General features: G+C 55.1%; 1 protein-coding gene across 1 annotated transcript in view; it reads left to right on the top strand.

The window, feature by feature from the left end:
• Positions 1–4215, top strand: part of CTNNBL1 (catenin beta like 1) — a 157664-nt gene extending 153449 nt beyond the window's left edge. The window contains exon 16 of the mRNA XM_012927152.2: positions 4027–4215. Within this exon, the coding sequence (XP_012782606.2) occupies positions 4027–4115 (89 nt within the window). The 3' untranslated portion in view covers positions 4116–4215. The remainder of the gene's footprint in view (positions 1–4026) is intronic.
• The last annotated feature ends 15756 nt before the right edge of the window (positions 4216–19971 follow it).

Here is a 19971-nt window from a genome sequence, read left to right as displayed (position 1 = left end):
CAGCAAGTTGTGTAAGTGACTGATGGAGTTGGAAACCGGATGCAAACTCCTGAGCATTCTGAAACACACTTAGGCCCCCTATCCCCAGAGGGACCTGCAGTCCTCTCTCGTGCCCCAAGGCAGAGGGCAGGCAGCATCAGGGGGGTGGTGTACAACAGAAGGAAGGGGGCACGGTGAATTCCTCTGGGATGTGAAGGGTCCTAAAGGGTTGGGGAGGCTGCACAGAGATGTAGCTTGTTTTTTTTACTTTTCAAAATGGTGGTAAAATACACCCAACAGGAAACACAGTTCAGCCATCACAGCTTCCCCACTGTTCCCCAACCCAAAGCTGCAGCCCCATATCCGGTAAACCCTTGCTTCCCAGCAGCCTCCATCCCACCTCCCATCTCCTTAGCCTCAGTGATGGGGTGAGGAGGAGGAGAAACTTCTGGGAAGCATGTGGGGACTGCCCTCGGCAGGTGTGAGTATCCTCCCTGGGAGCAAGGTGGCAGAGGCATTGTGACCCAGGAACGCCTCTTGGTGTACAAAATTAACTGGGGATTTACAGGCAGAGCTCCGGTGACTGCCGAATGTTCTGGTCCATGGAGAAAGTTGTCAGAAAACCCCCTCGGAGGCCAGGGAGCCCCCAAGGCTGTCCCAGAGGGAGCGTAGGAGATTCTAGGCTCAGAGCTCTCCCTGCGGGTGAAGGGGTCCCAGACCTTGCATGTCCCTGGTTGTTTATGGCTTGGAACCCCCTCTCAGAAGCTCAATAAACATGTTTCCATTATTAACATGGGCTCAGTGACCCAGACTTTGCCTCTGTGAGTCCAAAGCTTTAGAAGCTGATAGAATAATATCTTGCCATATACCCTTGTTTAATATTTTATTTTTTGAAGATATATTTATGGATTTATTTATTGGTGTAATTGAAAGTCAGAGTTACAGGGAGAGATAACAGAGACAGATCTTCCATCCACTGGTTCACTGCCCAGGTGGCCACGGCAGCTAGGGCTGGGCCAGGCCAAGAACAAGAGTCAAAAGCTTCATCCTGTGTAGAGGAGCTCATAGGCCCTCTTGTACTGTTCTTCCCCAGTCCATTAGCAGGGAGCTGAATTGGAAGTGGAATGGCCAGAACTCATGCCGTAGGGGATGCCAGGATTGCAGGCAGTGGCTTTACTCACTGTGCCACAACACTGGTCCTAGGATTTCTTTTGATGGCATGTCAGTGTGTGTGAGAGAGAGACTTAGATCTGGCCATTGCCACTGTGGCCCCTAGGTGTTTGGAGCCAGGAAAGAGAGGGCTATGTGTTAGCTCTGTGCCCAGCTGCCTCGATTGGCTTGGGACCATTATAGGGACACTCAAGGTTTCAGCAATGCTCAGGATCACTGACCCCCATCGCCCTTTAGTCTCCAAGTTCACTGTCACCATCATTAAGGAATCTGTTAAGCCTCCCCGGCCACAGTCTTGTGGTCTCCTGTGCGTCTCCAGAATCTGTATGGAGAAATGCCGTGCTCCTCTGACCCTACCCCTCAGCCTCCCATATTTGTTAAAGGGTGAGCGTTCAGGGCTTCAGGGCTGGGGATCTGAACTTGGCAGAGAACGCTCGTCCAAGTCCCTGTCCTGGAAAGGCAGCCTCGACACCACCACTGCCACCCCCAACATAAACAGAACAGCTTGTATGCCGTGTCTGAACAGTAAAACTGCTGTCTAAAGTTTGCTTTAATATTTATGCGTTCAGCACTGCTGCCTGGGCTCAAGCTCCATCAAAGCTTTTATTGTGAGAGTGTTTGGAAATTCAGGCAACGGAGAGAAGCGGACTGCTGTGTGCACCATCACCCTCTCTCCAAAGCCCCCTGGCCTCTCCCCACTCCACTCCACCCCACCCCACCATCCCTCTCCTCCGCTGCCCCTCTCCCCCGCTGCCCCTCTCCCCCACCCCTCCTTCTGCACTCTCTTCCTCTCTGCCAAGAGAACTCTTTCCCAAGCCCTCTGAGAGGAATGTGTTCAATATTTATAAGCCACGGCTGCGGCTGCACTAACCAGCAGTAGCTGGCGCCACAAGACTTGCTCCACCAGACATGGAGTGTGTTGGGGTAGGACTGGAGGCCGGGGACCACAGTGCACTGTTCACAGAATGCAAGGGGCAGCGGAGGAACATGAGGCCCCATCACTAGAGCTCTCTGTAAGCCCAACTCTGTGGCGCACTGGGCACGCCAGTCAATCTTCTGGCCCCTTGGGGTTGTGGTGCCAGCTCTGATGTGACTGGCCCCACCCATCCTCCATACACGTGTCTGTCCTGGCCACAGAGGCCTTTCCCCCTGACAGCCTCCCCTTTTGCAAGGCCTTGTTCCTCTCCAGGCCTGGGCGACTTCCCCCAGGGAGGGACAGATGATACTGGGCAAGAATGACACAGTGGATGACCTGCCCCGCCCTGAGGACTAGTCAGCTGCCCGTTTTTCCCATTCACACACACTCTGGTGTCTGAATTTCCATCTTGGTGAACTGCTTTAGTTCCCTGTAAGCCTCCTCTTCCTCATCCACGAGGGGAGGGGATGTGTGTGGTCACGTGATTGTGGGAGAAGGCACAGAGGACGCCTGGCATGCAGGCAGCGCTCACCGGCTGGCAGTGCCTATAGCCTGGGGAGTAAGCTCCTCCCTGGGGTCACATCCACACACTGTGTACATGGAAGCCGGGTCTTCTTTCCAAAGAACCAGTCACCCAACTTTGTGGTGTCTCCCCAGCAGACGCATGCCCAGCAGTGGGTGCAAATGTACCATGGTGGCTGCATGAGCCCTAAGGCCTTGACCAGCTGACTGGGCAACAGGATCAATACAGAATTGTGTGTCCCTGGGAAATAATGAGATCTCTCCAGGGACTGTGTGCCTCAAAGGATGGTCCTGGGTCTCTGCTCCCTCCCTACTATCTCGAGAAGATAGTAGCAGGGTTGGTACTGGTTCCCTGCATTACGACCCTGGGCTTCTCGGCCATGCCTCCAGGGTTATTCCGTGTCTAGTGGCTGCTTTTCCCTCTTCTGGGGCAGCAGCACGTCACTCACATGTGAGTGAGAGTTGGCACTACACACAGCTCCTGGCCCCCGCACCTGGGGCTCCCTGCAAGGGCTGTCATGGGAGGCTGTCCCCGGCTGTCGCATTGGAGGTGATGGATGGGCCCAGCTGAAGAAAGGGGAAGGTTTCTGGGGGAGACGCACAGCTGGCACACACGTACGTCTCCCATCCCATTTCTAGCACATGTCCGGAATGATAGAGTGAAAGAAGAAAGAGCAAGAGCAGACAGGGGCAAGATGGTGTCCCCAGCCCTGGGATTGAGGGGTACATAGTTCCTTCTCCCTCCTGCTCCTACCACAGCCCTCTTCTGGGCTGGGTTTGCACGCATCCTCAAGTAACCAAGAACTTCCCACCCAAGCAAGACTTCTTCCCGTCTGTGCCCCAGGGAGAGCTCAAGGGCTAGAAGTGCCGACAACAGCCGTCCAGCAAGCCACCTACTCCCTGGCCCACTCCCCATGCTGCACTGCCAAGCTGGCAGCCTGCTGGACTCCCTTGGGAATTCCCTAAGAATGGGGCCAAACTCAGCCTCCAGCCAGCTCTCAGGCAGGTGGAGACTGGCCAGAGCCTTTCTCACCCACGTCTCTCAAGAAAGCCTTGCACATTGTCATGGAGACTCCACCATCCTGGAGCTGAGCAAGGGAGATTAGGGGTCCCCCTCCCCCATTTGGATGCTGGCGAAGACCATCAGAGGGCACCAGACCCACCGTCTGTGAATCACTGGCCCAGTAGAAGGAGGCCTGCCCGGGGGGGTCTGCTTAGTCCCTGCCTGCTGTGATAACAAAAGCCCCCATGCCTCCAAGTGCTGCAGGCCAGGATGCCAAGCATCACTGCGGCCTGCGAGGCCCTGTATGGTCTGGGCCACGGAGCACTGCAGCAGCATGCACCTTACTGGGAGCTGGGCATGGGAAGAGCCTGGGGTGGCCCAGCCCCAGAGAACCCATGCCTCCAACACAGCCTAACCCTGTCCTTCTCCCCCATAGAGTACGCGGAGAACATCGGCGACGGTCGGAGCCCCGAGTTCCGAGAGAGTGAGCAGAAGCGCATCCTGGGCTTGCTGGAGAACTTCTAGAGCCAGGGAACTGCCCCTGCCGGCAGCCCCGGCCGCCCTCCCCAGAGCCAGTTTTCCCCAGTGTCCTTGGCTTTTGGACAGAATAAAGCTAGTTTTGGAATCCCTGGCCTGGCGTCCTTGGTCACAGAGCCCCGTGCCCCTGTGACAGGGCTCGGGGTTCACCCACGTAGGCTTGTGGTGGGCTTGTTGCAGCTGAGGCTTAGTGCACACCACAATGACAGCGACAGAGCCTGTGAGTCAGTCAGATGCTCAAGCCCTGCTGCGCTCGTTACCCTCAATTTCTGGAAGGGTCAGCAGAGGCCACAGAGTGGTGGATCCTGGGTTCAAGGCCGGGGCTGTGCTGGGCACTTCTCCTGCGCTGAGCTGCCTTCTGTGTGGGGCACAGCAGCAGTCACCGTACCAGGCTCCCACCCGCCCCCGCTCCCTGTCCGTCGATGGCTTGATGGATTCACAAAGCACAGAGCATGCAGTGTCGTGGACTTCTGAGCTACGATTGGAACTCTTAAACTTTACAAGTTGCCAGGTAGCTAATGCAGACAGAAGTTCATGACTGAGCACGAACCTGAGCCGTGCAGTGTCCCTGTTCAGTTTCGTCCCCCAGGCCTCCCATCCCTGGAGGCAGGCCCTGCGTCCCCATCAACTGGGCAAAGCCCTGTCTGACCATCCTCGGTGCGGTCTTACTGAAGCCTAGGCCTCCCCACAAGCCAGCACAGGGGAGGGCAGGGTGCAAACAGTTCCAAGCCATGCAGGCCCCTACCACCAAGGCTGCTCCTCCTGGGGACTCAGCTGTCATTTCTCCAATGAGGAAGGGGTGGCTGGGAATGACCTGGTGGCTGTCGGTGCTCTGAGGACTTAGCTCCAGCAGCAGAGGCACGGACCAGAGAGGAGAGAGCAACCCCTGTTCTCCTTTGAACATCCTGCTCCCTGAAGGCGCCAAGGACGCTTCTGTACAAGTGATTACCCACCTCACCCTCCTGGAGGCACGGGTCTAGCTGTGTTGTTTGCTCACTATGGTGCTGTCTACCTCCCATGGTGCCCCACCCCTCTGGGTGGACTTTCTAGCCTCCCACTGGAGACCACCCCTCTACCATGTCCCATGACCCCAGACTTAACCCTCAACGATGCACAAGCTCTACCTCGTGACCTTTGGCCAGAGCTGAGTGGCACCAGAGCGTCGTACCCAGAAGGGCAGGATTCCTTTCTCTCTGAAACTCAGCAAGCAGACAGCTCCTCAGCAGTGCTGGCCAGCATTGCTTCCCTGACTCCACTCCCCACTTGCTGCTCCGTTCACAGCGGCCCACACGCCTGAATTCCGGGCTGTGTCTAATTTAGAGAGATTTGCATGCAGGCTGCGCGCCTGCTGTATCTGGGGGGAAATGCATTGTCAGGGAAGCTGCAAGGCGTCGTTCAGTCCCCACCGTGGCACCCGTGCCAGGTGGCATCTTCTGCCGATACAGGGAGTGCCAATTTAGTGTCAACGGGGAGACAGACTCGCTTCCTGAAGGCAGGGCTTCTTGATTAGATTCTCTTCCCCAACAGTGGTGCTAAGAGCAGTACCCCATTTTCCTAGCTGTCTCGTTCTGTGGCATACACGGGAAGTGGCTGGCATCACAGCAGTGGGTCTTCGTTATCTGGGCCAGCGAAAACGGCGTGCTCCTGCAATCACCTTTCTCTTGATTACGTAGCGTGTGCCCTTAGAAAAAACTCCAGTAGGCACATAAAAGTGGAGGACAGTACACAAACCCTCCATCCACCAGCATCCCTCCTCCCTAAAGGAGCCACCGCTAATGAGCTGAAGCAGGAGTCGCAGGTGTGCTCGGGGCAGCGAGGGGGTTGGAAATCTTTGTATTAAGACGGGTGCCCTCTGGTCTGCACCCTGCATCTCCCTCTGCATTGTCCAAGCACACGGCACGGCCCCCAGCGCTTCTAACACCTGAGCTGTATCACAAGACTGCCCTGCAAGGTGGTGAATCACACAAACGGGCACTGAGGCCAGCTCCCCCATCTCGGGCCATCACGAGTCTGTCATGCACATCAGTTCACACTCATGAGCTGCAGTTCTGAAGCAGAGCAGCTGAGCCGTACAGCAGCTGCCTTTCTCGTTGACATACATGTGGCCACGCTGCCCCCGTCCACTGTCGGCAAACCCATTGTCGGCCTGGGCTCCAGCCTCTGCAGGTGAGCAGATGTGTCCACTCGGTCATGCCTCTGCGTCTCCCGGGGAGTGAGGAGAGAAGGCGGTGTGGGCGTTCAGAGCTTGTCATCCGAACAGCCAAGGGCTGTGCCTGTTTAACCCCAACCCTGAAGTGTGAAAGATCACATCGGTCACCCACCCATTTCACAGATGGAGAGGGTCCGTAGTTTACAGAGTGACACTGCTAGGAGGGGCACCTGAACAAGGCCCGCTGCTTAACCTACACTGTGTTTTGCCTCCCTCCCTACCAGCACAAGGGGCTTGGCTGCAGCCAGGGAAATGGGCATAGAACATGCTGGAAGCAGAATGAGGTCATGAGGCCCTTCTGCAACCTGCCAATCACAACCCCCAGGGGTCGACTCCCAGGATGGCAGACAGCCCCACCCAGGAAATCCCAGGACACGTGGGTGGCAGAGACCTGATTACTTGGGCCATCCCCTGCATGAGCAGGAGCTGGACTGTGACTGAAGGCAGGACCATAGCCCAGGCACCCGCGTGCAGCTGCGACAACCTGAGGTGACACCTTCAGCACTGTGTCACAGTACCCGTCCCAGCATGGAGGCACGGAGGGCTAATCAGGTGCAGGAAGGGAGAGCAGCCTGGGGACCAGGGACTCCCTGCACTGTGCTGGAGCTTAAGAGACTCGACCTGGAACCCCACCCCACCGGGAGAACCTTGCTGGCCCAGCAGGAGTCAGGTGGGGCTGGGAGACTGCAGCCCAGTATATAAATATCTTTAATGAATAAATAGAAGTGCTTTTAGGGCTAGCAGAGTCATATCATTTCCACCTGCCATAAAATTTCATTAGAAGCAAGCGCTGCAGGGGAGAGGAACGGCGGCAATAAATCTGCACGCCCACCCTCAGCCCTGCCTCCACCTCCACCGTGGACAGCCTCAGCCCTGCTCCTGGGAGAGCCCAGGCCCAGGGCAGTCCCTTCCCTGACCCCCTTCCCTGACTCCCTTCCAGGAGACAGCAGTGGCCAGAGATGGGGCCCAGGGGAGGCCTCCATACTGAAAACCAGGGGTGTCAGTCTTCTGGACTGAGAAATGGGCAAGCACTGCAGACCCTGTCCCAGCCGAGGTAGAGGGAGAACTGGGCAGACAAGCTGCTCAGAACATCTGATTTTTCAAGGGAGAAACCAGGGGTTCCTGAGAGCGGACAACTGACCTCAGACCACCCGGGATGGGCGACTCCAGCCCTTCATAAATGTCAGTGTGACGGCTGAATCCCTTAAGCACTGGCTGGATGCCCGGCTTGTCTCATCCTCTCCACAGGCCCCACCTTGTGGAGTCCTGAGTGTCCCAGTCCATTTTGCACAAGAGAGTCCCAAAGCACAGAGAGAGAGGAAGGACCCAGCCACCTGTCATTTAGTGGCAGTCTCCACACTGTGGTGGCAGCTGCCTGCTGGTTTTCTCAGGCATGGTGGAGCCAGGGGTGTGTTCTTCTGACTTCAGGGAGCTCCCCAGCATTCCTCTTGGGTGCAGGCCACTAGAAGCAAGCACTTCTGTCCCTGGTCCTTCCGGCATCCCTGGAGCACAGTCCAAGGTCACCCTGTTCAGCCCTGTGTGTGTCACATCAGAAAAACAGCGCAAAGAAATCGAGGGATTTGCCCAAGGTCACACACCTGCGCCTCTGAACTCCGAGAATAGGCCCCTCCCAGACATACGTGCCGCCCCTACCCCAGGGTGCAGGCCAGGAAGCCTGGCCAAATGGTCAGGCCCAGCTGGTAGTGTAGCTGAGTCCATGGTAATCAGCTCAGCTCGTTAAGTAGCCGTGACAGGACATGGCCCGGGCCAGCTGCCTTCCCACCCCACCCCGCCACAGCCCTCCTGGGAGCAAGCCACAGGATAGGGCTCCTGCGGTAGCTGCCGCGAGCAAAAGCCTTAACAGATGCACAGAGCCGGCTTCACCAGCCAGCCAGGGAACCCAACTGCTGTGGCCACCTCCAAGCTGGCCATGAGAATCCGCTTGGGCAGTGGCCACAGGGCAAAAGACTAGCCTGGGTACTCCCCCACTGGAGGAGCCCTCCCTCACTGGGGTGCAGAATGACTAGGCTGCTGCTCTCTGGCTCTCTAATGGGGACACCGTGATGACGGAAAGTCATTATAATTCAGAGACCAAGTGCAGTATTGGTGGGGGGCAGGCACAAAGCTAGCTGGGGGTGGGGAGTCCAGCACAGCCCAGCTGTACCTGGGCACGCGGGCCTGCAATGTCATCATCCCCCACAGAGGACAGCACATTATTAGTGTTATTAATTATCATTAATCTAATTAAATAGTCATTACAATTAAGAACACAGCGATAAAAACGGCACCTTGGACTTCAGTGCATCTTCTATGGCATAGAGGTGAGTGATGTCGCCTGGGCTCAGCCCCATCCCCTTGCTGTCCTGTGCAAGTTCAAAGTCACAGCTCCAAGATCACAAACTCCAGCTCCCCTCTGCTTGACAGCTGGACAGACTGAGGTCCCGGCTCAAGGTGGGGAAGCTTGACTCCATGCCTGCCACCTCCCAGCTCACTCCATCCCTAACAGCCTTTTGTCCAATCCAGGACAAAAGAGCTGTCAGAGGCAGCCATGCTGTTCCTGCTTAAACAAGGCCAATTCTATAGGAACAGGGCCGGCGGCACCCTGGACACCTAATTACACAGCCTGGAAGGAGGAACATATGTGGGGAGAGAGGAATCTGAACACACTGGTCAGTCAGGGAGCCACGACCCCATTGCTGTCACCAGCGCTGCCAGCTCTCCCAGGCCTCTGGAGGAGACTTGTCACCCCCCAGGCCAAGGCTCCCACCCAACCTGCCCTCCAGCCCACACTGACGCCTGCAGGATGGCCTCCCACGGCCATCGCAGCAACCAGTGGGTTCAAGCCACTTAGCCACAGTACCCACCCCATTGCATACCCTCAGCCCAGTGCCCTTCCACGCTGGGCTCAGGGTCCATCCAGGCAGGTTGGACTTGGGCAGTGTTGGCCATTGGCTGCCGCGTCACCCCTCACTGTATAAAGGTGGGTATAGATGTTCTGGGTTGTCCAGCACTTGGGCAGGTTGAGGGGCTGGTCTTGTGGCACAGGCATAGTATGCCACTGCCTGCCTGCACAGCAATCTCTCCAATTGAATATAAGTTCAAGTCTCAGCTGCTCTGCTTCCAATCCAGCTCCCTGTTAACACACCTGGGAAAGCAGTGGACAATGGTCCAAGAGCTTAGATACCAAGTGTGGGAGACTTGGATGGAGTTCCTGGCTCCTGCTTAGGCTTAATCCAGCTCTGCCTGTTGTAGCCATTTGGGGAGTGACTGAGCAGATGGGATTTCTCTCTCTCTCTCCTATCAGTCTGCCTTTCAATAAAATAAATATTTAAAAAGAAAGAAGGAGGCAGGCTGAGTTGCCTGTTCTTAAGCGGCACTCGGCTGAAGAGGTGGGAAAAGCAGAGGACACGCCAGGGAGGGCTGGGCAGGGGATGAGCACAGAAAGGCCCCTGCAAAGCTGAGCAGGAGCTGGACACAGCACTGCTGGGGTCCAGGGCACTGAGCCCTGGCCCCTGCCTATCACCATCCTCAACCTACCCTAGAAAGAGCAGGGGGCCCTGGGATCCCGTGCTGGGCAGAACTGGTGGACTCTGTACAGCACCCCCAGAGTGGGTCCCCCAGGAGCTAGCCCCTCATCCATAGCACAGGCTGCTGCGTGTTTTCTTGTCTCTGATTGTAAACAGATTTGACTAAAGAGGTAAATTAGAAGTTAATTAGAGAGAACATGATTGATGAGGCAGTTTCCTGAGATTGGGAAGCGTGGAAAAGATAGGGTGCTCTGTGTGGAGGCGAGGGCTGGGGGAGGAGGGATTCACAGACAGTGGCTCCATACGGGGTAGGGTTGCCCAACCCACCGAGGGGCCAACTGCAGGCTGCCTGCTCACCCATCACAGGGCCAAGGCCTGTGGATCCCAGGCGACATGCCATGTGGCCCTGTGATTTGAGGCCAGAGGACACTGGGCACGGGGTGCAGCAGGCAGCAGGCAGCCTGTCCTGGGTGTGGCTCAAGCTTTCACCGGATGTAGAGGCAAGCCTGGGGAAGGCCCTGCTGGCCTGTGCATTTTCTCTAAACCCTGCATGTCCATTTCCCAGGTTGAGCAACCAAGATTCCAGGGCAGAACCCGCTCACCAAGCCAACCCACTGCTACAAGCGGAGCTGAGGGCCCCTGGGGAGCTGGGTGCCAGACTGGGGGCTGCTCATTGGTCCAACCCCAGCAGTACTCTCTCGACACCCATACGCACCTCCAGCAATGGACAGCTCACTTCCTCCCGGGAAAGCAGTACAACTGCAACCAAGAGAAGTGTATCATGTGCTTCTAAACTAACTCCCCTCAGCCCCAGCTCTGCCTGCCCTCCATGTGCCCCCAGAGGAAGGAGGAGCCTTAAAATCACCCTATGGACCAAAGCTGTGGAGTAGCTGACAAAGCCGCAGCCTGCTTCATAGGCATCCCATGTGGGTGCCAGTTGGAGTTCTAGTTGCTCCACTTTTGATCCAGCTTCCTGCTAATATGCCTGGGGAAGCAGCAAAGAATGGCTCAAGCGCCTGGGCTCCTATCACCATATGAGAGATCCGGATTGAGTTTCAGGCCCTTGGCTTTCACCTGGGTATGCCTGGTGGTTGTAGGCATTTCAAGAGTGAAACAGTGCATGGAAGATCTCTCTCTCCCTCCTCCTCTCTTTCTGATTCTCTGCCTTTCACATAAATATTGGGACTGGCACCGTGGCATATCTGACTAAGCCTCCGCCTGTGGTGTTGACATCCCAGATGGGCTCTGGTTCAAGCCCTGGTTGCTCTACTCCTGATCCAGCTAATGGCCTGGGAAGACAGTGAAGGAGCGCCCAAGTGCTTGGGTCGTTGCACCACTATGGGACACCCAGAAGAAGGTCCCACAACACATAGGCTCCTGGCTTCGGATTGGCTCAGCTCCAGCCCTTTAGGAGTGAACCAGTGGATGGAAGCTCTTTCTCTCTCACCCCCTTCTCCTCTCTTTCTGACTCTGCCTTTCAAGTAAATACATAAACAAATAAGTCTTAGACTTAACAAAAAAGAATGTGCAAGCTGGTGGGGTTTGGAGGTCAGGGATACCTGGTGCACAGGAGTGCAGTGGATGGGATAGAACTTGGTAGGAATAAGCAATTGTGTGACCCTGGCCAAGTTTCATGATCCCCTCCAGCCCGTTTATCCATTAGTAAAATGGGAGGACAGTCCCCGCTGAGCCAGCTTTCACGGCATGATGTCTTTAAAGCCTGTTGGTTCAGTGGGTACCTCAATTCTTCCTTGTCTACTCTCCTGGGCTCGGGTGAAGGAGGGACCACATTTCTCAAGTGAGAAAATTGTGGCCCAGAGAGGGCAAGAGACATGACCAGGGCCACACAGGACTAGGAGCCAAGCTCTGTTGCAGCACAACCCTGAGGGTCCAGCCAGGAGCAGATGTAGGAAGGGTCCTTGGCCCTAGGTGTTCTGTGGCTCCAGAGCTGCCTGTCAGCAGCCTCGTGGGGGCACCAAGGCTCTGGGTTCAGGGACTGCTGCTGATGGTGGGCCACGCCCACTTCTCCTCCCTTGGGAGGTGGCAAGGTCCAGAAGGCCCCATGTGCTACATTTGGGTTCCTGGCTGTGGGGTGAGAGGTTCCATATTAGTAGGCAATTTGTCTGCTCTGTCCTGCTGTGGCCTGGTTTACAGGCTTCAGCGAGTCCCATGAAAGACTGGAACAGACTCGGCCCTTTGCCTCATAAGCACCTGGCATTACTGTCCAGCTCCTGCCAGTAGCTCACTTAAGGCCTGTCAGGGACTGGGACCTTAGGATGATGCCTTGGCACTGCCAGGACCCATGGCAGGAGAGCTCAGCCCCTTCCCAGGGCCAGTAGGTCACCCCTAACCGTGCCTGAAATTCCACATTAGAATGTGGTTCCTTTGATTTAAAGCTGCAGCCCTGGTGTAATTTTGTGTTTATTAATTTGTATCAATTTGAAAGAGCAGAAAGACAAAGAGATAGACATCAAAGTAGGTTTTCTATTCGCTGCCTAATGCCAAATGCCTGAGTGCCCCCAGCACAGGCTTTCTAAGGCTTTTGCTTCAAGGAAGGAGAATATTAGCCCAGGGCTCCAGAGTCTGTGCTGGAATCCTCTGCACCTTGACTGGGCCACCACCTTCTCCTCATCTCCTCCCACCATACAGGACTGAGCTGGGGAGGCTCTTGGGTCCTAATCAAGCTTATTTGAAAGTCAGAAAGACTGAGTGGGAGGTATGCGCACACACACACACACACACACACAGAAGCCAAGAGAATGATCTTCCGTTTGCTGGCTCACTCTGCCCATGGATGCAACAGCCAGGACTGGGCAAGCTGAAGCCAGAAGTCAGAGGCTTCATCTGGGTCTCCCACTGGCTAGTAGGAACCCAAGCTCTTGACAGTCCCATCTGCCCTGTCCCTGCAGACAGTAGGAGACAGCAGGCAGCGGTAGCTCAAGGAACTGAGTCCTGGCAACCCTACGTGGGAGATCTGTGCTGAGCGCTCTGTGAACTCACAAGTGAAAGCCAGAAAGCAGCCCCGTTGGAGCTGCCCCTGACTGTGATGCCCCTGCGCACAAGCTCTCTGGATGCCACAAGCAACCGCCCATCAGGCACAGCGCCATTCTGGTCTCAGGCACCTTGGGTGTAAAGCCAGGGTGTTGGTGACACAGCCCCCATCCTCCTTCTGAAGCTGCCAGCAGAAAACTCCCCAAGATGCCCAGCTCTGTGATGTGCCCATCACTATTAAGAATCCAGAAGATCCAGGCCAGATCCTGGCTCTGCTAGTCCAGCTGTCACATCTTGGGCACCTCCCTGAGCTTCGGAAAAACAAGGGTGTACATGCCAGCCCTCCTGTGAGAGAACACGCTGTGCCCTTGGCCCGTCACCTGGCATCGCCTTGCCCTCAGCAAATGCTGGCTGTGGATCCTGGCGATGCAGAAACTGCTGGGATTACCGGGGTTGGAGCATCCCGCCTCCCTCAGCTGATGGTGCTGGGGGCCTACGATGTGTCCTCCCTGCGATAGCAAAGTTTCACAAACCCCATGCATGCATTTACCCATCACCTCAGGAGCATGAACACTAGAACAGGTCCTTCCCATGTGGCGTTTACAGAGCAATGACAGAAACGTGGAGAAATGAGGGCAAGCAGAGAAATACTATGCTGTGCAGTGGGCTGGGACCTTTGGTAAGAAAAATGAAATAATGTCAGGGGCTTTCAAGGGCCTGGGTGCCGGGACCTTGGAGGAGAGGCCAGGGGATCTGTGTGACCAGAGCAGGTAAGGTTAGGATTGAGGACAGCCGTTGACCTTGGGATCCCTGGAGCAGCTCCAGGGTGGAGCATAGATTGGACACTGCAGACACAAGGGCCTGCTGGTAAAAAGGAAAAGGGTAAGTGGTCACAGGCACTGGGGATGCCCAGGACACAGACGAGCAACCCAGTAGGCCACGGATGGGAGGGTCACGGAGCTCAGTTCTCAGGCCCAGCAGCTCCACCGAGCCCTGGCATCTGGATGCCATACTGGGGGGATGCCATATTGCGGGGTCATCCAGGGACAAGGATTAAGGGGTGCCTGGGCCTGGCCTCACACACAGCAGAAGCCACATGCTCCCATGTGCTCCATCTTCCAAGGATGACTCCTTTGCGTCCGCTTTGCAGACAAGGAGATGGAGAGCCTAGAGGCTTTCGTGGCTGGCCCAGAGCCACCTGGGATGTTCCCAGCTGAGCTGAGTCTTAGCAGGTGGTTGGGAAGTGCCCTTCAGAGAGGATGGCCACTGCCCCAGGAAGAGTCGGCCTCCCCAGATTGGATGCATTCTATAACAAAGCCCAGGCTGTGGGGTGTGCTGGTCAAGATGGGGGCTGTGTCTGGCCTGGAGGATAGTGTGGGACAGGAGGGACCCTGTGTCTATCCTTCTGCGGGCTCACTGTCTGGGAGGAGCCACAGACGCCAGCCAGCAAACTGATGACAGGGTAGTGGCTGTCACCCAAAAGTTGCCCCAGGACCACATCAATTACAGGAGCCTCCAGTTGCACGTCTGGGAAGAAGGGAAAACAGTGAAGCTCAGAGAGGGGAGGTAACTTGCCCCCAGGTCACACAGGGAGGCAAGGTGTGGCTGAGCCAGTCTGGAAGCCCAACCCTCTTTCCTCATGCTGGGCCCGTTTCTGCACTGACCTCCCATTTCTTCTTACAAACCCGAGGCAGTCAGGCAGTGGGCACAGTATTTCACTGTAATGATGGTAGAGCCCAGGACAGCCAGGGCCACCCCTGCGATGGGGCAGGAGCCTTGATGGCAATTAGTGGAGCCATAAGTCTTCTGCTTCATCCAAATCTTGGGCAGTAATTTAGGAAATTTAATTAAAAGGGGGAGGGGAAGAGAAATGGGGATACCCGCACTCCCTGCCTCCTGTCTTAATGAGTGAAATACAAGCCGTGAAAGAAAGTGCTGTCTGCGATGCAGCCCCGATGTTTTATCGCCAAGTTTTATTCGCTGATGTAAACGCAATCGCTGGAAACTTGAGCTCTATTAATGCACATATTTCTCACACATCCAGAGCCCTGCCTTTCCCCTGTCTCTCCTTCTGGCCTGGCTCGCCCACCTCCCCGGGGAGGGCAGCTGGACTTTCAGGCCACATCTATGCCCAGGCTGGGTTTCCCTGCCGGTTTCATACCCTCTCATGGCAGATAAGACTTTAATAGAATTCCATTGCTCTGTGGAGCTCAGTAATGCATTCTGGGCAAATTAGGTGGCTCCATACAAAAACCATTGTTACCCCTTACAAATGGGACCCCTTGAAGCCAGTGACCGTGGGGTCTCTGATAAGCGCACACGCAGGCTCGTGCCACATGGTACTGGCGTGTTAAAAGCCGCAGCTGCAGCTCATTGTTAGGGTCTCATACATTTAAGTAGTTTCTCCATGAATCTGGCAGCTTAGGTATTTCTCCCCCCCCCCCCCGGCATTGATAGATGAGCAAAAGGAAACCATTTAGACGGCACTCTATAGGCCCCCAGCCCACACGGTGAACGATTTCCAATGCCTGGTTTAATTTATTTTTAAATGAAATTTGCTATTGATTCTGGATTAAAAGGACAAATCTTACGGCTGTTACCACTGACAGAGCCATGGTGATCAAGTGACACCTTTCAAGAAGGGAGGAAGAGTGGCCACCCCACGTGAAGGAAGGCTGGCCATGCTCCTGGGAGCTTAACTCAGACATAAGACACAATAATCCATTCTGCTTGAAGTGGGGGGGGGCACTTCTGAAAAAGATTTATTTATTCATTTGAACAGCAGAGTGGTAGGGAAAGAGACAGACAGACGAGAGCTTCCATCTGTTGGTTCACTCCTCAAATGGCTACAACGGCTGGGACTGGTTCAGGCCAAAGGCAGGAACCCGGGATTCCATCCTCATCTCGCATGCAGATGTCAGGGGTCCCAGTAGTTGGATCATCATGTGCTGCCTTGGCAGGTGCATCATCAGGGAACTGGATAAAGAACAGAAAGCATGCAGGACCCTAACTGGCATTCCATGGTGGACGCAGGCATTGGAAGTGTCTCTGCAATACCATCCTTTTGGGGAGCACTTTAAAAGGGTCATTTTGGGGGACTAGCATCCTGGCGTAGCCAATAAAACACCACCAGGCACTTGGTAGAACCCTGGACACTGCACATCTGTTCCAGCTCCCTGCTAATGACCTGGGAAAGCAGCAGAAAATGGTCCAAGGGCTTGGACCAACTATCATTTATGTGGGAGACCTAGGAGAAGCTTTTGGATTCTGGCTTCAGCCTATTCTCTTCCATCTCTCTCTCTTTTTCTCTCTCTTTCCAACTGTTATTTTCAAATAAATCTTTTTTAAAAATCGTATTTGGGTGTGGGCGTTTGGTGCCTGGTTTGAGTCCCAGCTCCTCCACTTTCAATCCAGTTTCCTACAAGGGGTCCCCAGGAAGGCAGCAGGTGACACCTCGAGTTTCTGGGTCCCTGGCATACACGTGAGACTCAGACTGAGTTCCAAGCTCCTGACTTTGGCCTGACCCAGTCCTGGCTGATGTGGGCAAGTGGGCACTTCCAGTGGATGAAAAAAAGATCTGTGTTTCAAATAGAATGAAAATGAGTAAGTAAACATTTTTGAAAAATGGTCTTTCTCAACTGACAGGCTTGGCATGATGTCACCTTCCGAATCTCATTTGTGTAATAGAAATAGCAGAGATGTTTGCCTCCAGGCATCCACGTGATTGCCAGATGCTTGTGTAGGGACCTCCAGGGGATAGGAGGCCGACTGTCTCTCAGAGCAAGCCCGAAGTCCAGGAAGTAATAAAAGTCACCCACCATCGTTAGGAGGCTGTTTCCTGGCATGGGCTTTGGTTACCTTCTGCCTCACCTGGGCTCTCAGCTTCCACACCGCCTGCCGTTCACTGCAAGACAGAAGTGGCACAGTGGGTGGGACGTGGGTTGGCGATTCGTCCTTTTGCATCCAACTGGGCTACCTCCCTGTGCAGCCCTGTACACTTGACTCCACGTCTCTGAGCTCCTGTTTCCTCTTCTGTAACAAGAAGAGGATGATGTTATCGGCCTCAGGTGTTGCAGGGGTTCGATGACCAGATGAGACGGTGGCCGCCATGGCAACTGCAAATGCAGCAGATGGTACAGCTGGGGGCAGCGGGGGGGCGGTGTACAGCCCTAAGTTGGGTTCTTCATGGTTAGCTGTGTGACTCAGAGGAAGTCACTTACCCTCTCTGGGTCTTGCTTTCCTAAGCTGGAAAGTGGGCTGGTATCACCAGAGATGCACAGGTATTATACCTGGGAGCATGTCTCTGTTCCACCACTGGCTTGCTGTGCCTCTGGGCAGGACACCTTACCTTTCTGAGCCTCTGCTTTATCTGCAGACCAAGAGCAGCAGCAGCAAGCATAGTTAACAACACATATCTGATATTTACTATGTATCAGGCACTGCTTTAAGCACTTTCTGTGTAGCGACTCTTACACTCCGCAGCGTCACGTTATAAGTATGACTGTCCTTATTGTACACATGAAGAAACTAGCAGGAGCCTAGCAGCTGGCAGGATGCAAAACTCGAGAGTGTGACTCTAGAGTTCAAATTTACAATCACACTCTGCTATCCCATGGCCTGGTTGTTCAGAGGACGAAGCAGGATAATTACATTTGTAGCACAATGCTAGGTCTATAGCCAGGAGTCAATAGGGGCTCAGAGAACAGGAGAATGTAGCAGGCATTGCCTCCTGTGGATAATTCAGACTGGGCCTTGGCCAATGAAGGATTCAGGGGAAAGCAGGCCTGCAATTATAAGGGAAGCCCTGGGAAGGGCCACGGCATTGTGACACTAAGGCATGACGCTCAGGGAGGGAACAATGGTTGGAGCAGAGAGTGGGTGCAGGAAGAGGGGCCAAGACTATGAATGTTAAGGAGAGGAGTCAGGGCTTCTCAGAGAACCACAGGTCATTGGAGGGGTTTTGACAAGAGCTGTTCTGGCATAAGACTTCTCAAAGCCATGCAGTCCCTTGGAGGTCTGTGCTTGAAGGAACCTCAGAAGTTATTAGATCTAGCCTTGCTCCCAATGTGGCAAGGGAATATTCTTGAAGGTCAACCAGGTCAGTGGCAGAGCAGCCATGTGCTCCACCCCAGGCCTTCCTCTCCCTGGCAGTCCCTTGTGTACTTCTCTATCCTGAACCCTCGTCCCTGCCACACTCACTCCATCCTATGGCTTAAGAGAAGAAAGTGCTGGATTTGAGCTCTGATTTCCCTTACTAAAGTCTTGTAAGAGGCCTGCAGCTAGGGCTTGCTGGGGCCACACAAGCTCAGAGTCTCAGCTTTGCCTCTCCTTAACGGGAGCGACGGTGGCCATTTCACTGGGAGTGAGGCGCCAGTGAATTACTGATAAAATGCTTGCAAAGGGTCCAAGGCCCCTGACCAGCTTGGAATAACCTCAATACCACGGTTGTGCAGGAAGAGTGAAAACAACAAAGCCAGTTAGATTCCAACAGGCTCAGCCCGGGAGAGATCTGTCTGCGGTCCTGAAGGAAGCTACGCGCTGGACCTGCTGGCGCTGTCCGCGGTGCTGAGAACCTACTCTTGGAAGTGCGTGACTCTTCTCGGCTCTCCTTCGTTCTGGGGATCAGGGGCCCCACCCGGTGTGCTGCTGCCCATCGCAATAACGAACGGTGAGGGTGCAAAGGCAGAGTAAAAACAGCGAAGGAGGAGCGGCCATTGGTGTTGCTGCTGAGACGCTGCATCCCGGATTGGAGGGCCTGAGTTCCAGTGTCTCCGCTGCTCCCAATTCCAGCCTCCTACTAAGGTGCATCCTGGGAAGCAGCAGGCGACAATTCAAGCACTTGAGTCCTTGCTATCCATAAGGGAAGCCCAGATTGTGTTCCAGACTCCTGGCTTTGGCCTGACCCAGCCCTGACTGCTGCAGGCAGCTACAGAGTGAATCGGTGAACTGGCTTTCTCTCTCTCTCCTCTCTCTAATTTAAAATTCAGAGATGGGACGGGAGGTGGGGGAGAGAACAGAGAGAAGGGTATGCCCCTTGGGCTCTAACCTCATTCTAAAACTTGGGGCGCTATTATCATGCCAGACACCGGATCTACCCATGGGCTTCAGTGGGCAGGAAGCTGGGGTGGGGGTGTTTGTCTATGCGGCACAGAGCAGGCTCCTGCAGCACTGTAATCTGAGGTACCAGAAAGCAGGGTGTCTGCTGGCAATGTCTGCATTCTAGTGCTGAAGCCACAACCGACAAAGGGGGCATGCCAGAAACTAGACCTGAGGCGACAGCAAGAGAGGACAGCAGGAGGGACCCTTCCCCAGGGTCAGAGCACCTTGGGACATGAGACTCCCAGACACGCTAATCCTCTGGTTGAGGTGTTTCCTGGTCCGATTCATGTCGGCCCTTCTGTGTTCACTGAGGGTCGTCCCAACAGCCCTGGTGAAAACAATTAGGGAAAGACTCTCGGATTCCTGCTCTGAGGGGGGTGGGAATGGCTCTATTCCCTTCTCTCCCCTCTCTCCCCTTCCATGCACACGGATTCCTCGTGGGCTCACGGGTCCAGCAAGGGAGCCCTGCAGTCCAGAAGGGGGTGATCCGATCCCCTGTGCAGAGCCAAGCTTCTCCTGGCCCCGCCAGCAGACTGGCCTCCATCCCATTATGCAGACGGGAAAACTGAGTCCCAGTGAGGAACAACAACCGCGCTGCTTACTGAACTCGGGCCACATAAGCACTGTCGTGCGCTGCGCTGTGCGAAAGCCTTTTCACGCCCCCTGGAGGAGGCTTCTATTGTCCCCATTCCTCAGACGAAGACCTTGAGGTTCAGACCGGCAGAGTCACACAGGGGGATCCCCCAACTATGACCCTCACTTACAGACACGCCCTCCGCCCGCTGAAATCAGACACAGCCCTGATTGGCAAAGTTGAGGCTGCTCTCGGGGCGTGCCGAGCGCGACAGCAGGTGCATTGCGCTTTGCCCTGCAGGGGAATATGCGACCGTGAGCTGATCGGGTTAGGTAGGCTTCGCGTGAATTGGATACTTGGTGTGGCTTCCTCCACCTTACGCCGCCCCACCCCCCAGCTCTCGGGCTGTGGAAAGTTGCAGGTACCGCTTTAAAAAAATCCCAG

Source organism: Ochotona princeps, chromosome 22, assembly GCF_030435755.1.
Source record: "Ochotona princeps isolate mOchPri1 chromosome 22, mOchPri1.hap1, whole genome shotgun sequence".
NCBI classification, from domain to species: Eukaryota; Metazoa; Chordata; class Mammalia; order Lagomorpha; family Ochotonidae; genus Ochotona; species Ochotona princeps.
This window is presented reverse-complemented; position numbering and strand designations above follow the sequence as displayed.